General features: G+C 37.9%; 1 protein-coding gene across 2 annotated transcripts in view; it reads right to left on the reverse strand.

The window, feature by feature from the left end:
* The window catches only part of ELAPOR2 (endosome-lysosome associated apoptosis and autophagy regulator family member 2), a 251,001-nt gene that overhangs the window by 3,718 nt on the left and 232,528 nt on the right, over positions 1-14,755 (reverse strand). Inside the window, exons 20-21 of one of the 2 annotated variants that reach the window (XM_066354085.1) lie at positions 10,499-10,677; positions 9,336-9,501 (exon numbers count right to left, since the gene is read on the reverse strand). In XM_066354085.1, the coding sequence (XP_066210182.1) occupies positions 9,336-9,501; positions 10,499-10,677 (345 nt within the window). Of the gene's footprint in view, positions 1-9,335; positions 9,502-10,498; positions 10,678-12,919; positions 13,046-14,755 lie in introns of those variants that run through there. The other variant, XM_066354086.1, reaches the window with a different exon arrangement.

A 14,755-nucleotide genomic window follows, 5' to 3' on the forward strand; every position in this document is an offset into this window, starting at 1 on the left:
AAGATGAAAAGAACTAAGATTATTTTTAAAGCAAAGGAAATAGGAGGCAGACCAGCCATTGCTGCAAAAAATAATAGGAAGTTGACACTGAGTATCTGTCAGGAAGAATACAGTTGCTTTTGTGTCTTCTCTCATTTGAGTGGAAAAGTCCAGGACTTCAGATAAGCTTTAAGGCTACAGGGACAGGATTATTTAAAAAAAATTACAGCACAAACATCAACACACTGCTTTCCCAGGTGTGGCTGAGGCGGCAAGCCCTGGGGAAGGCAGACAGCAGGCCCCGCGCTGGCTCACTGGCTGAGTGAGAGCTTGCTGGAAGCCTCGCATTTACTAGACTGAATGTTTTTTGGAATAACCATTGATAATGCAAATAATTATTAAGCACCCACTGTGTTATATAGGAAGAGGACTAGATGTTAGGGATACAAAATGTCTGCCCTCAAGGAGCTCAGAGGATATTACAGGAAAGAGCTTTAGGTTATCACCATGAACTGAAAGGAAATCTGAGATTTTTGTGGCCTTTCCTTGGGAAGAGTTGATTCACGTGTTCCCAGACAGAGGGGAGGTAGAGACCTATTGATTATCCTCAAGGTAATATTTAAAGTAAAACATTGAAAATCCTTGATAAAATCATGTTAGCCTCATAGGGCTTTGGTTGCCATTCTGTGTTCACAGGGGACTGTGCTCCTATCAGTGATATGGTGTGGTGTGTGTGTGTGTGTGTGTGTGTGTGTGTGTGTGTGTGTGTGTGTGTGTGTAGAGAGAAAGAGAGAGCTAGCTCCACTGACAGGGACTTCCTGATGCCAAAGATTGTATCTTGTTCATTTTTAATCCCTAAAACATGACTCAAGGCCTAGTACACCATAGGTTTTCAATCGATGCTTATGAAAATGTATAAAACATTACATGTAGAAAAAAAACACTGGATTGGAACTTGGAAGGTATGATTTCTCATTCCTATCTAACTCTCTCTTAGACAAAAAATTACTCTCTCTAGTTCCCAACTTACTCAGTTTGGTATAATTTAGATATCATACAAAATATATTTTTAAGCACTAAATTCAAGAATCTACTGAAAACTCAACTTCTCCCAGTAGCTTGACTTTACCTTGTCACTACACACCTTACTGTACACCCTTCTCCTGTGTGTTTCAAGAGATTCTCTCAATGTGCTCAGCATACTGGATGATCGTGTGTGTGCATGCACTGTACCAGTAAATTACATCATGTCTGAGATAAGAAACTGTTGACCTATCACCAAAGATCTGGTGGAGTGTCTAACATAGTATCCCATAAATGATTATGAAAAAAAAAACAAATAAAAGGGATAAAATGAAAAAAAAAATGCTAAGAAAAGCAAATCTATAAACAAAATCCCACAAGTCCAATATGTTGGTAGAAAAATATCCACTAAGGCATGGCCTTTAGAGCACAAATAAGAATATGTAAGGCAAACAAACCTTACGTGACACAGCAGTTAGGAAACTTATAAACATTTTTGCTTCATAAAACCATGAATAACAACAATTTTTAATGGGTCACACAATAAGGCTTGCATAATGATAGTCACAGCATATTTATTCACAGCTAAACACTGGAAACAGCAGAGCTATCCATCAACAAGAGAACAGATAAACACATTTTGGCATATCCTTAAAACAGAATAGAAATCTACTGCAGATTAACACAAGGTGAATGAACCTTAGAAACATTTTTTTGAGTGACAGAAAACTTACACAAAATATGACAGTGTGTAATTACAATTATATAAAATTTAAAACAGATAAAACGAATTTATAGTTTAAAGAGTATTACAGTAGTTTCCTTTGGAGGATGAAGATGAGGACTGGTTGCATACAAAGGACAAGAGTTTACTTACAATGGTGAAACTAATCTTCTATATCTGAATAGGCTTTGGAGTTACACAAGTATACGTATTTCTCAAAATTCATCAAATCATGTATTGTGATATGTACATTTCATTCTATGTAAACATTTTACCTTAAAAAAATTAATTCTCTCATCAATTATATAAATCTGAAGTACTTAGGGGTAAAATGTACTCAAGTCTGCAAGTTACTATGAAATGCATAAAAAAAGATGTATTCAAAAATAGAGTGATGGAGATATGCAGAGATACATAATAAAGCAAATATTGCAAAATTTAGGTGGTGGGTATATGACTATACTGCTACAGAATTCTTTCCTCTTTTCCGTAATATTTAAATATTTCATCCTGGGCATTGGCTCAGTGGTAGAGCACTGGCCCAGCATGTGGATGTCCTGGGTTTGATTCCTGGTCAGAGCACACAGAAGTGACCATCTGCTTCTTCACCCTTCCCTTTCTCACTTCTCTCTCACTCTCTCTACCTTCCCCTCCTGAAGCCATGGCTCGATTGGAGCAAGTTGATCCCAGGCACTGAGGATGGCTCCATGGCCTCTGCCTCAAGCACTAAGGGCTCAGTTGCTGAGCAACAGAGCAATGCCCCAGATGGGCAGAGCATCGTCCCCTAGTGGGCTGGCCAGGATCCCACTCAGGGCACATGCAGGAGTCTGTCTCTTCTGTCTCCCCTCCTCTTACTGAATAAAAAAGAAAAAAAAAGAATTTTCATTAAAAATTGTTTAAAATTATTATATCAGCTGAAATTGCTATTTAAAACAAAACACTATATGCTATACCTTCTCAAAGAGAAAAGCTCTCTCCTCCATCTTGTTTCCTGTGATTGTTTCCAAGAACCTTTACAAGCTTTCAATTCTCTAGCTATAAAATAACAGGAGGTACTACAAAATGAGGAAACACTTAAAAGTTTATGTAATACTTAATCCATACTTTCTCCTGAATTCTTTCAGATTCAGGTTAGATGTCACTAGGAAGCTGCCTTTCCCTGGGGCCAAACTTTGGGCTTTAGACTCATCACCTCCTTAACACAGCTACTCTTTAAAAATAACAACAACAACAACACCAGCTACTGGCTTGTTCCTGAGCTCCTGTCAAAACTGAAAGCCCTTTTCATGTACACCTTGTGATTCTACAGCCTGACAGTCCCATTCATGGTGGGTCAACAAGGTAGGAAGGGCACAGTGGCTTCACTGGTCAAGTGAAAGTGGTATATTCAAGAATACAGCTGGTCAGGCCCCGGCTGCATCCCAGTCTCACATGAAAATATGGCAGCATACCCTTTGGGGGAAACTTTATCCCCCACTGCATTGCTCAAAATAGAGTCACTAGCTCCCTGGAGTCCTCAGTCCATCAATGTTCTACTATATGTCTGAGCCTGGTTCACTGATGGTTTGGTTGAGCTGAAACCCAATGGTACCCACTGGCTGCTGCAGCTATTAAATCTCTGCACAAGGTATGCAGAATTGAAAACCTATAGGATTGCACAGCTTCAGGGGCTGAACCCAAAGCCATTGCCATAGCTATGGTCTATACATCTCTTGTTAATACTTGTTTTATTTTTACTGACTTAAAATATGAGTCAATAAACCTTTTTCTGACACTTGGGAAACTACAGACTGGCATATTAATCACCCTTCTTTGAGAACAAATCTTAGGACCTGACTAAATCATCTGGGTCCATCTGATAAAGACCGTACATCCTGCCCAACAGATCAATGAACTTGCCATCACAGACTGAGCGTGAAGCACTATTATTCTGATGCAAAGCTTACCACACTATGCTAGACTTGGGACTTATGCCAAAAGTTTTCCAGTTTTTCCTGGCAAATGAACTGCATCAGACTTTTGTCCACCTCTGTGGTCTATAGTGGTGCCTCATCACTAATGACACCGTTCAGGATATAGTGCTTCTATTCCAGTCTGATTAATTCACTCCAGTCACACCATCCTGGCCCTTAAAACAAATCTGCTTAATATTTTTTGGCTTTATGGACCATTTGAAGTCTGACAATGGTGTTCTTTTTATCATAATAGGTACCCAGTTATGGGCTTAGAGTAGAGGTATTTGGTGGACCTTCCACATTTCCTACCATCCAAAGGCATATAGTGCTATTAACTATTAGAATGATCTTCTCAAAAATTGACTCAAAAATATTTCTGACTCTGTCTCCCTTGCCTCTTCCTGGTCCATACATCTGATTTAAGTAGTTTGTTTATTAAAAATCACTGTCCCCAGAAAGGGATCATCTCCTCTTGGCTACTCCATGGAAAGGGGAAATGGGGGAAAGATACTGATTGATTCTGTTTAAGGTTACATACATTATATGAAAATCAAGGATTCTGCTCTAAACATTCCTGGGCATGATGTGTCCTTATTTTTCCAACAGTAATCTCCAGGATGCTCCTGGTGGTAATCCCTTCTGATAGGAGCCTAGAAGATTCAAATATAATTGTGGTTTGTTTAGTTACTTGTATTGTCTTGTTGAATTGTCGTGATCCTAGATCAAAAGGATAATGACCACTTGGTTGAATACACTGCTCATCAAGTCTTGCTATACCTACATGGGCAAATATGGGGGGATAAACTAGGTGTCCATATGTTTTTTAAAATAACCTTGTCTCTCTTTCACCTCAATGTTCTGGAACATAGGTCCAGGTGCCAGTAGGGGATTAGTAGAAATAAGGTGAAATTTTAGCTACTAAAATGGGACAGATTGATTATGTGTCAGAAGGAGAACAATAATATAGTCTAATAATGAAGCACCTGGGGTACCTTAGACCCTAAGAGGTAGGAAGGATAAAAGGACATTAGTGATCATTTTTTTCCCAAGAGGCACTGTCACCTTCTCATGAAGGAAAATGCCTTAGTGTTCCTCTCTCAAACTGTTAAATGCCTTAAACTTAACTGATTACTGGGTCTACCGTGCCCATTAGATGCTCTAACAACAACTTGGGTACCATTCTCTTTAAATCTCCCCAAAAATCTATCAGAAACAGCAGGGGATAGCCCCAGCACTTGCCCCAGAATTATAGCAATCAATACCTCTATTCTCATAGCGATTGCTCAGTCATTTCACGAAGTGACAAATACTAATCAGTTTATGGTACAGACAAACTGGAAAAGTGGATCAACTGCACTCAGGCAGTCTCCCAAAGACAAAAAGACACAATTATTTAAGGTGAATTGGGAGCTCTGTAGCAACAAACACTGTACTGCCTGACTCTGTAGGTGCTACCTGCTGTCCCCAACAAGCATAAATACTACTTTTTTTCCAGATACACTATGTCTTGCTTCCCTCCTAAAAACACATGGACTTGCACTTGCACCCCTGGAGTGGTCATAATTCATCTACATATGGAAAGATTCCTGTACATGGCCAGTTGGCTCAGTGGTGGTAGAGCATCGGCCCAGAATGTGGATGTCCTGGATTCGATTACCAGTCAGGGCACACAGAAACATCCATCTGCTTCTCCACCCCCTCCCCCTCTCCCTTCTCTCTCTCTCTCTCTCTTTCTCTCTTCCTGCAGCCATCGCTCAATTGGAGCAGGTTGTCTCCTCGCCCTGAGCATGGCTTCATGGCTCATCTTGGGTGCTAAAATAGCTTGGTTGCCAAGCAACAGAGCAACAGCCCCAGATGGCAAAGCATCACCCTACAGGGAGCTGGCTAGGTGGATCCCAGCCAGGGCACATGTGGGAGCCTGTCTCTCTGCCTCCCCATTCTCACTTAAAAATAAGAAAAGAAACATCCCCAACAGATCACGTAGCTCTTAGACAACTGCAAGGATCTTTCCAAAATGAGACTACTCTTTGTTACTAAGAAGAGGTTCCTAAAGGAGTAACTGACTTGTTATTTATGCTCTTTAAGCCGCAGTGATTTTCAACCTTTGTTTCTCACGCACTCATAAACTAATTACTAAAGAAAAAGGGGCCCTGACCTCTTCTTCCTTAGTAACTAATTTATTTGTGCCATGAGATGAAAATGGTTGTATTTAGTCAGGGGCACTGACCTTAGTAATTAGTGTGTGTTTGTGCCATGAAAGAAAAAGGTTGAAAATCACTGCGAAGGGCACTTATTCGATTAGAAAAGGTGATACAAAATTTTATCTCCAACTTTAGCAAAAGTAATGAATGATACCACTTTGGCTTCTGAAGACATTCAGGATAATATCAACTAACTGTCTATACTCTGTTATGGACAAAATCATTGTTCTATATTTCTTCCTTGAAGACCAACACAAAGTCTATGCAACTACTAAAATCTTACCTGGATTGTCTTGTTGAATTGTCATCACCCTAGATCAGTGGTTGGCAAACTCATTAGTCAACAACCAAATATCAACAGTACAACGACTGAAATTTCTTTTGAGAGCCAAATTTGTTAAACTATATAGATAGGTACATTCCTTATCGAGGTAGTGCCCGCGTGTGGTATTTTGTGGAAGAGCCACATTCAAGGGGCCAAAGAGCTGCATGTGGCTTGTGAGCTGCGATTTGCTGACCAGGGCCCTAGGTCAAAAGGATAATGATCACTTGGTTGACTGCACTGCTCACCAAGTTCTGCTACCATAGTGCAAAACAAAAGAGGGAAATACATTGGGTCTCTAAATTTTTTAACAACTGTCTTGACGTTCCTCTTGAACGCTGTGGAGGAAAGACCTCAGTGCCAGTGAACATGTCTCAGGTTCAGTGGAAAGGTCAGTTCCTGGACTTAAAGAGAAAGCCTCCTAGGCCTGACCTGTGGTGGCACAGTGGATAAAGCATCAACCTGGAACGCTGAGGTCGCCAGTTCGAAACCCTAGGCTTGCCTGGTCAAGGCACATATGGGAGTTGATGCTTCCTGTTCCTCCTCCCTTCTTTCTCTCTATCCTCTCTAAAATGAATAAATAAAATATTTTTAAAAAGAGAGAGAAAGCCTCCTAGCTTTCTAAGGTGGGTGCTGATGGTTTATGGGATTTGTTCAGACAGTTGGGTCTGGGTCCCCAGGGTTATGGTCCAGGTTAATAATACAGGTTGGTCTCATCTTGCTTAAGTGCTGTATAAAGCAAATTGACCACATTTGATACCAGCCTCAGTGAGTTAATTAGAATAGCCAATGGAATGCTATACTAACAGAAAAATTCACCAGAAGTCAAGATGATGTAGAAATGAGTTTTGAATATTGTTGGGATACAATTCTCTATGCAAAACTCTTTTGCATTTCTACACATCTTATGAGTGAGACACTGATTTCCCTTTGATGAGACTATTTTTTCAAGGATCTTTGATAGAAAACAACCTTGTAAGATAAGATACTGTCTCCTTCTAGAGCAAAAGGCTTGCTGACAATCTTGGAAACAGTATCTCCCTCTGAAGCAATAAACAGGCATGCTACCTACTCAGTAAAAACAAAGGAGAGGGATATTCATTGCCTATTCAAAGAAACTGAGGTTCCCAAAGCTTAGGCTTCCTTTCCTGTACTGCATGTCACTGTGAGCAATAGTAGTCTGCTCCTGTTCACATAGCCCTGTGGCAAGTGGTGCTTTCGGAACTAGTATCAATGCTGATACTCAGGTTAGTGCTGCTGCTATGAGTGCTAAACTGTCCTTTGTCCCTGACTGGGAATCTCATGTCTTCTAAAGTGTTCATGAAACTATGGCGGGCTCACTAGTTAACTAGAAAGTAGGGTAAAATGCCATTTCTTGACAAGCAGTGCATATTCAATATTCCATAGCAATAATATCCATCCTAAACTACCATATCAAGAAAAGAAAAATTAAATAACATTACTAGAAGGGGAGTATGGCTTATTAATATTTTTTACTTTTTATTATTTTTTTGTATTTTTCCAAAGTTAGAAGTGGGGAGGCAGACAGACTCCCACATGAACCCAACCGGGATCCACCCAGCATGCCCACCAGGGGGCGATGCTCTGCCCATCTGGGGCATCGCTCTGGTGCAGTTGGAGCCATTCTAGTGCCTGAAGTGGAGGCCATGGAGCTGTCCTCAGCGCCCAGGCCAACTTTGCTCCAGTGGAGCCTTGGCTGTGGAAGAGGAAGAGAGAGACAGAGAGGAAGGAGAGGGAGAAAGGTAGAGAAGCAGATGGGTGCTTCTCCTGTGTGCCTTGGCCAGGAATCGAACCTGGGATTTCCACACACCAGGCCAACGCTCTACCACTGAGCCAACTGGCCAGGGCTGGGCTTATTCATTTATTAAAATGATCCTCTATAGCCTGACCAGGTGGTGGTGCAGTGGATAGAGCGTCAGACTGAAATGTGGAAGATCCAGATTCAAGACCGCAAGATTGCCAGCTTGAACGTGGGCTTCTCTGGTTTGAGCAAGGCTTGAGTTCAAGGTCACTGGCTCAAGCAAGGGGTCATTCAGTTTGCTGTAGCCCCCCAGCCAAGGCACATATGAGAGAGCAATCAATGAACAACTAAGGTGCCACAATGAAGAATTGATGCTTCTCATCTCTCTCCCTTCTTGCCTGTCTGTCTCTGTTTGTCCCTCTCTCTCATTCTCTCTGTCTCTGTCACAAAAAAAATAAATAAATAAAAATTATCCTCTATATTTATATGCTTAAATCAAGAGAGTAAAAGAAGCCAGTTACTAAAACACTTTCAAAAAATGTTATCTTTTGCCACTTGTCTTTCCTTCTGAAAATCATTGTAAATGCATCTCCTGTCTTCTGTTTGATTCTATTTTTAATCCTGAGTGAATGAATTTATAATTTCTCATCTTTTAAGTCAATGGTAAAGAATGTCAATACAATGTGTTTACAAATAATATTGAAAGTTTCATGTTATCTGTTTAAACAGAGTAAACATTTCAAAGCCAACAAATGTGATGACATCTACAAGGTACATTTAATACCTCAACAATTTAAAAAACTTTTATTTTCTCTGCATGAAGCAATCATGCTATAAAATTTTAAAAAAGTAGAAATGAACATATTTTATTAAAATTGTCCTTGTGAAAATTCAAACATGACAAAAATGTATTACTTCAAAGACTAAAGACACCCATTATTTCAAAACTGCCAAAAAGTACCTACTGTTAGTTTGTTATGGTAATACTAACATAAATGTATATTGAATAGAAATGTGTTAGTCTTGGTGCTGTTTTCACTTTATCTTGGACCTATGGACATAGGTATTGCTATCTTTAATAGCTTCTGAGTTATACAGTATTCCATTACTTTGATATTTGGAAATTTCTTGTCTAACTCCATACAGATGGTATTTTAGATTGTTTCTGCTTGGTTAACCGGCAAAATGAATGCTGCAGTGAATAGTCTTGTATTTACATTCTTATGTACTTCTAAGAATATTTTGTTGAATAAATGTTGATGGAGACAGACATGCTAAATGACAGGGCTTGCATAAATATGACTATTAGATTAATATGGCCACTAATTTATACATGCATAGTAATACTAGGTTGAAATTCTGCTCTCACCTTTGTTGCCAAGGATTTGAGTTTTCCCAGTAGTGACTGTTTATTGGAATATACAACTTCCTCTTCATTGTCTTCTCCTTCCATGATAGCACAACTGTCTGCAGCTGGGAGTTCACACTCTTTTGAGTTAGTTGTCATTACTAATTTGGAATATTTGTACTCCAGTCTGAGTGGTAGTAAATAAATAAAGTGGAGGTTTAACATAAAATAGTACTTATTTTAGGTGGTCATATACCAACTCATTAAATTGTCTTGTAGTATAGCTGTTCTAAAAACAAATTTCCGTCACATACAGATAGCACACTCTATGTTCTCATTTATCTACCATCTACACATGAATCTTTGTCAGAATTTCAGAGAATCAGTGCAATACTGTTAACTCTCTAACTATTTTACATTGACTAAACTGTCCAATTATGAACTTTGGAAAACCAAAGAGAAGTCTTGAGGTCTGAATGCATTTTCTTAATTTATAATATTTGGAAGCTAACTCACTATACAGTAATCCAAAGTTTAGTTCACAAGGCTAAGAATACCATACAGGCAATTGATTTGGCCTTTATCATTTCTATCACTCATTCCTTTATACTCAAAACGCAGATATTCCAATTGTCCTCGGCCATTATCATATAGAACTTTCACAGCCTCAATGACACATAAATAATTTCTGAAAAGTCAAATCATATGACACATCAATATAAAATCAGGAGTTAGAATAAATATTCAATATTCAACTCCAGATTGTTGGAGTCCTTGAATAAATAAAGATGGTATCTGCTTATGCAATTAGTCTTGGGGTTTTGTTGTTGTAGTTTTGTAAATATCTGCCCACAAGAAACTAAAAAAAAAAAGTTGGAGCAAGAATACATCATATCATGGCAAGAAAAACTGACACAGAGAAAAATGTGCCTTCTAATTTCAGACCTGAGCAAACTGGACCCCCCATTTTTGTTTTGTATTAAAGTTCTAACTCAATAATCTCTAAATTATCAGAATAATAAGGATGTCCATTGCTTTCTCAAAGGCCTTTCCTATAACTCCTTCACTTGGAGAAACTCTTGTGTCTCTAAAAGAAACTATTGGATATAATGATTTAATCTAAAATTTTAACAACAAAAGAGATCCTTCAGTTCTAATATGGTCACTCCAATGAGGTTACTTACTTCTGATTTTTTTTCCAGAAGTAGCAAGTTAGAGCCACCAGCAAAACAGCTATGAAAGCTCCCACACCTGCTCCCACCTTTAGCCAAAAGTCAACTGTTTCGCAGGTTGACAACTTTTTCTCAGGCAAAGAAATTCCTTTAATGCACCATTTTGGTTCATTCCACACATATAAGGTTTCCTTTAAAAAAGCACACACACAGAGATAACATGAGAAATAACATTCAGAAGAAGGGATTTGCTCACCCTATTTTCACAGTAGGTTTAGAAGATTATTCCCCATGCATCTAGTAGAAGCTCCAGAAGAATAGACTATATAGAAAAGATACAGAAGAGAGTGAATAAGGAAATGATGAATTAAAATGCAACAAAGTCAAATAAAACCATGGACTGTCAGATCAGAAGGCTTGGTACACATCAAGGAAGTTGAATAAAAATGATCCATCTGGACACATCCTTTGGGCTATTTTCCTCACATTTCTAATAATCTCTGACTTCTGATTCATTTTTAAATAAAATATTAGCTGTTTAATATAAGTATAGTTGGAATGTTTTCACCTACCCATTATGTAGATCCATTTCCCCTGCAGGCCTCTCGTCTGAGCAGAGGGGCAGACCCTGGACCCTGGGCACAGGGCATGATATGACTGGCAGCTTTGATGACTGGGACAGGGAAAGGCACACAGACTGCACCCCTCTTACCCATCCCAAAAATAAGGAGGGCATCATTCTGGGTCTGTACTACTCTCGTAATTTCTTATTCTCAGCCTCCAAACATAGATGACTCAGTTTATTTAGGGTAATGCTTTTTCAAACTGCAAGTTACAACTAACTAGCGAATAATAGCATCAGTATATTGGGTCTCAACCAGCAATTTTTAAAAATAAATGCATCAAATAAAGCAGATTAGAACTAAAAATCAGAGTACAGTGCACGGTTCCTAATACATTTCAACATATGCAGTGACCAGTAGCAATCTGCATGATGATTATATCCAGTGACATTAAATGTCATGGGGCATTACATTTTTTGCTCATGGTGTCTCATTAAATTTTCTGGTGTATGATGGTCACTTTATTAACACCCTAACAGAAGGATAACACCATAATGCTTAATTTGATTTTATACACACATACATATTTTTGCAGTTAGTCATAAAATAATTGATGTGGAAGAATCGTATTTATTTGAGAAAAAGTTTCAACCAAGTTCTGGATAAGAACTTTCAGTATATATATATATATATTAAAGTGCATTGAAATTGAGAAATTTTTAGTGCATGATAACTGTAACATTTGCCTTAGTGTGAATAAATTACTTTTAAAATGGGTCACAATTGTATGAGAACAATGATGTGAGAACTAGAGAGGGGTATTCAAGTTGAGCTGCTGCATTGGTAAGCGTGAATACGTGAATAATAACAATAGGAGAAAATGTTAACCCTCGTCAGCAAATGTTGACTTCATCTGAAGTGTGTTCAAACAAGAAAACAGACCAAAAAAAACCTTATGGTTTTATTAAATGTCTAACATTCAGTGAAAACAGTAAGCTCTAATGTCTAATGACAATCCTATAAATTAAGCATTATAGCTTCAAAATTAAAAAGATACTTGTAAACCCAGTATGTTTAAGTTTTCAATAAGCTCCTCAAATTGATAGATTTAAAAAAATCAAGCTATTGGCAAAATTTCTTAGCCATCTATAACTTAGTCATTTTATACATGGCTTAGTCATTCTATTAATTAAGAAGTCTTATCCCTTCATATGGTCACATGTCTTTGGAAAACAAGAAAACAGCTGGCAACACAGCTGAAAAACATATTCTTCCAGTGTGTAGAGATATTTTGTGAACAGGGTAAGATAAATTTGATGATAAATTTGAACACATTCCTCTTAGTGTCCACATAGTATCTCTTCCAATCTTTACTATTCTCTGGCATTTAGAAGCAACGTTTAACACATCCTTAGAACCTGGTATAGATTTTCGAGATCCAATTTGATAAGAGCACTTTTATCACAAGTTGTACAGCTCCAAAAAAAAAAAAAAAAAAAGTTGTACAGCTCTTTTGGCCTATATCAGCTATATGTGGAAGGCTTGTAGTGTGCAATTTTAACTTTACACATATCTGGATTAGATGTATTTACAGAACTGTGAAAGTGAAATATAAAATGAAAAATTACAAAGAATGGAGCAGGAACAAAAGCAAAATACAGTGGAATTATTTAAAGATTAAAAGATACCCGTAGCAATATTTGATAATTACTATCATCCAATGGCTTTGGCATCCAAAGCAATCTCTCCTTGTTAGTAGGCATAATGAAAACACAGTGAAAGCTATCCTTTGTATTATATAAAGCTCATGAAGGAGTAGAATCTTTGAAACATTTTCTTCAGAGATAGGAGGTAAACCACCCACTTTCTGTGTCACACCCATTTGTTTGCTGTTGCAATGAGATACACTAAGCAAGATGTATGAGCTCAGATATGGCATTCATATTTTTCTAGTTGAAGCTTGATCTCATTTGGAAAATGTTTTCAAAATTGACTTCTAAGAATAAAAAAAAAAACATATTTAACTGATTTTGGTATTTCTCAAATTAAATTGGAAATATGGGAGGATTGTATATTTCAATACATTAAATACATCAAAGTATTCCCAAAAATGTTATTCTTAAGGTCAAAACAAATATTTAAAAATAATTACCTTGCAACAATCTGTTCCTAAATAGTCTTATAACATGTTGAACACAGCTTTCTCAAGACAGTTTGAGATCAAATTAGAGAAATTGTTGCACCCTCGCTGTCTTAAATGTCTAATCTTTACCTTCCCAGAATAGAAATATTAAATATTAAAGAATATTTAAGGTCCTGGTTAGTGGCTCAGTGGATAGAGCGTCTACCTGGTATATGGACATCCTGAGTTCAATTCCTAGTCAGGGCACACAAGTGAAGTAACCATCTGCTTCTTCCCACTCCCTCTCTCCCTTTTCTCCCTCTTCCCCTCTTGCAGTCAGAGGTTCAATTGGTTTGAGCATGGCCCCCAGCACTGAGGATAACTCTACTGGAGGCATTCATTAGTCTCAGGCACTAAAAATAGCTCAGTACTCGAGCACTGGCCCCAGATGAGGTTGCCGGGTGAATCCCAGTCAGAGAGCATGTGGGAGTTTGCCTCACTATCTCCCCTCCTCTGAAAGAAAGAAAGAAAAAAAAAGAGAAGAGAAAGAAAAAGAATATTTGAATAAAAGGTAGTTGAGCTTTTCAAAACTCTTGAAGTAAATGTGGTAGCCAAAGAATAGAATGCAACTTAGTTTTTAATTTACTCCAAAAAATTATTATAAGTTTATCATAATTTTAGTGAAAAGGTAAATACAAATTTCCATTGTGAAGCATTAAAGAATATATTGTTATTATGAAAAGGATTTAAAAGACACCATATTTTGTGAACCTGAACTTTTCATCCTTGACCTACTTAATAATGTTAAAAAGAAAGTGGCTCAACAGTCACTAGATGTGTAAGCAACTGTCTGCTCAAAACTGGAATGAGCTATCTAGAGGTAAGCACACTTGATGAATTAAATAAAAATTTTTTTTTGTTTTAGAATTGTCTGTTTGGGGACTTTCCTATTTTGCATTAAATTATTAAGAAAACATTTTATATTTTATTTTTAGGCATAGCTGTATATGTCTGAGTTTGTGCCTGCGTACTAGATTTGGTATTCAATGTATATATTTCTTACTATAGGTTCACTGTCACTAAAGTTTGAAAACTACCAATTTAGAAAATTTTTCTCTATGTTGTTTTTTTTTCCCTAGAGGTGAACACTACTCACTACTTCTTCCAATGATGCTGAATGCATGGAATTGGGTGGAGGAATTCTGATTTTTCACACTTCTGCCTTCCACCTGCCCATTACAAGCCTGTTAAGATTTTCCTAGCAAAACGCCTTCCCTCTGGCCTCCTTAGGCAATGAGCACTCCAGCATGGTCCCCACTCCATGATGACCAAATGATCAGTCCTATTCTACCTTCTGGCTCTCAGAAATCTCATCAGAATCTCTGATTCTCTGGTGCCCATTCTCAACAGGGTCCCACACCAGCATTGATTTATTCTCGTCTGTGCTTCTTTACCATCACTGCAATAGAATGTTGAGAGGGGGAAGAGGTAGGTAACTGGTCTGAAGGAAGAAAAGTCTGTGATTTTCATACATAATGACTAAAAACTGGTGCAGTGTAGTAGGCACTCTCAAATACTACTAGT

Source organism: Saccopteryx leptura, chromosome 12, assembly GCF_036850995.1.
Source record: "Saccopteryx leptura isolate mSacLep1 chromosome 12, mSacLep1_pri_phased_curated, whole genome shotgun sequence".
Classification (NCBI taxonomy): Eukaryota; Metazoa; Chordata; class Mammalia; order Chiroptera; family Emballonuridae; genus Saccopteryx; species Saccopteryx leptura.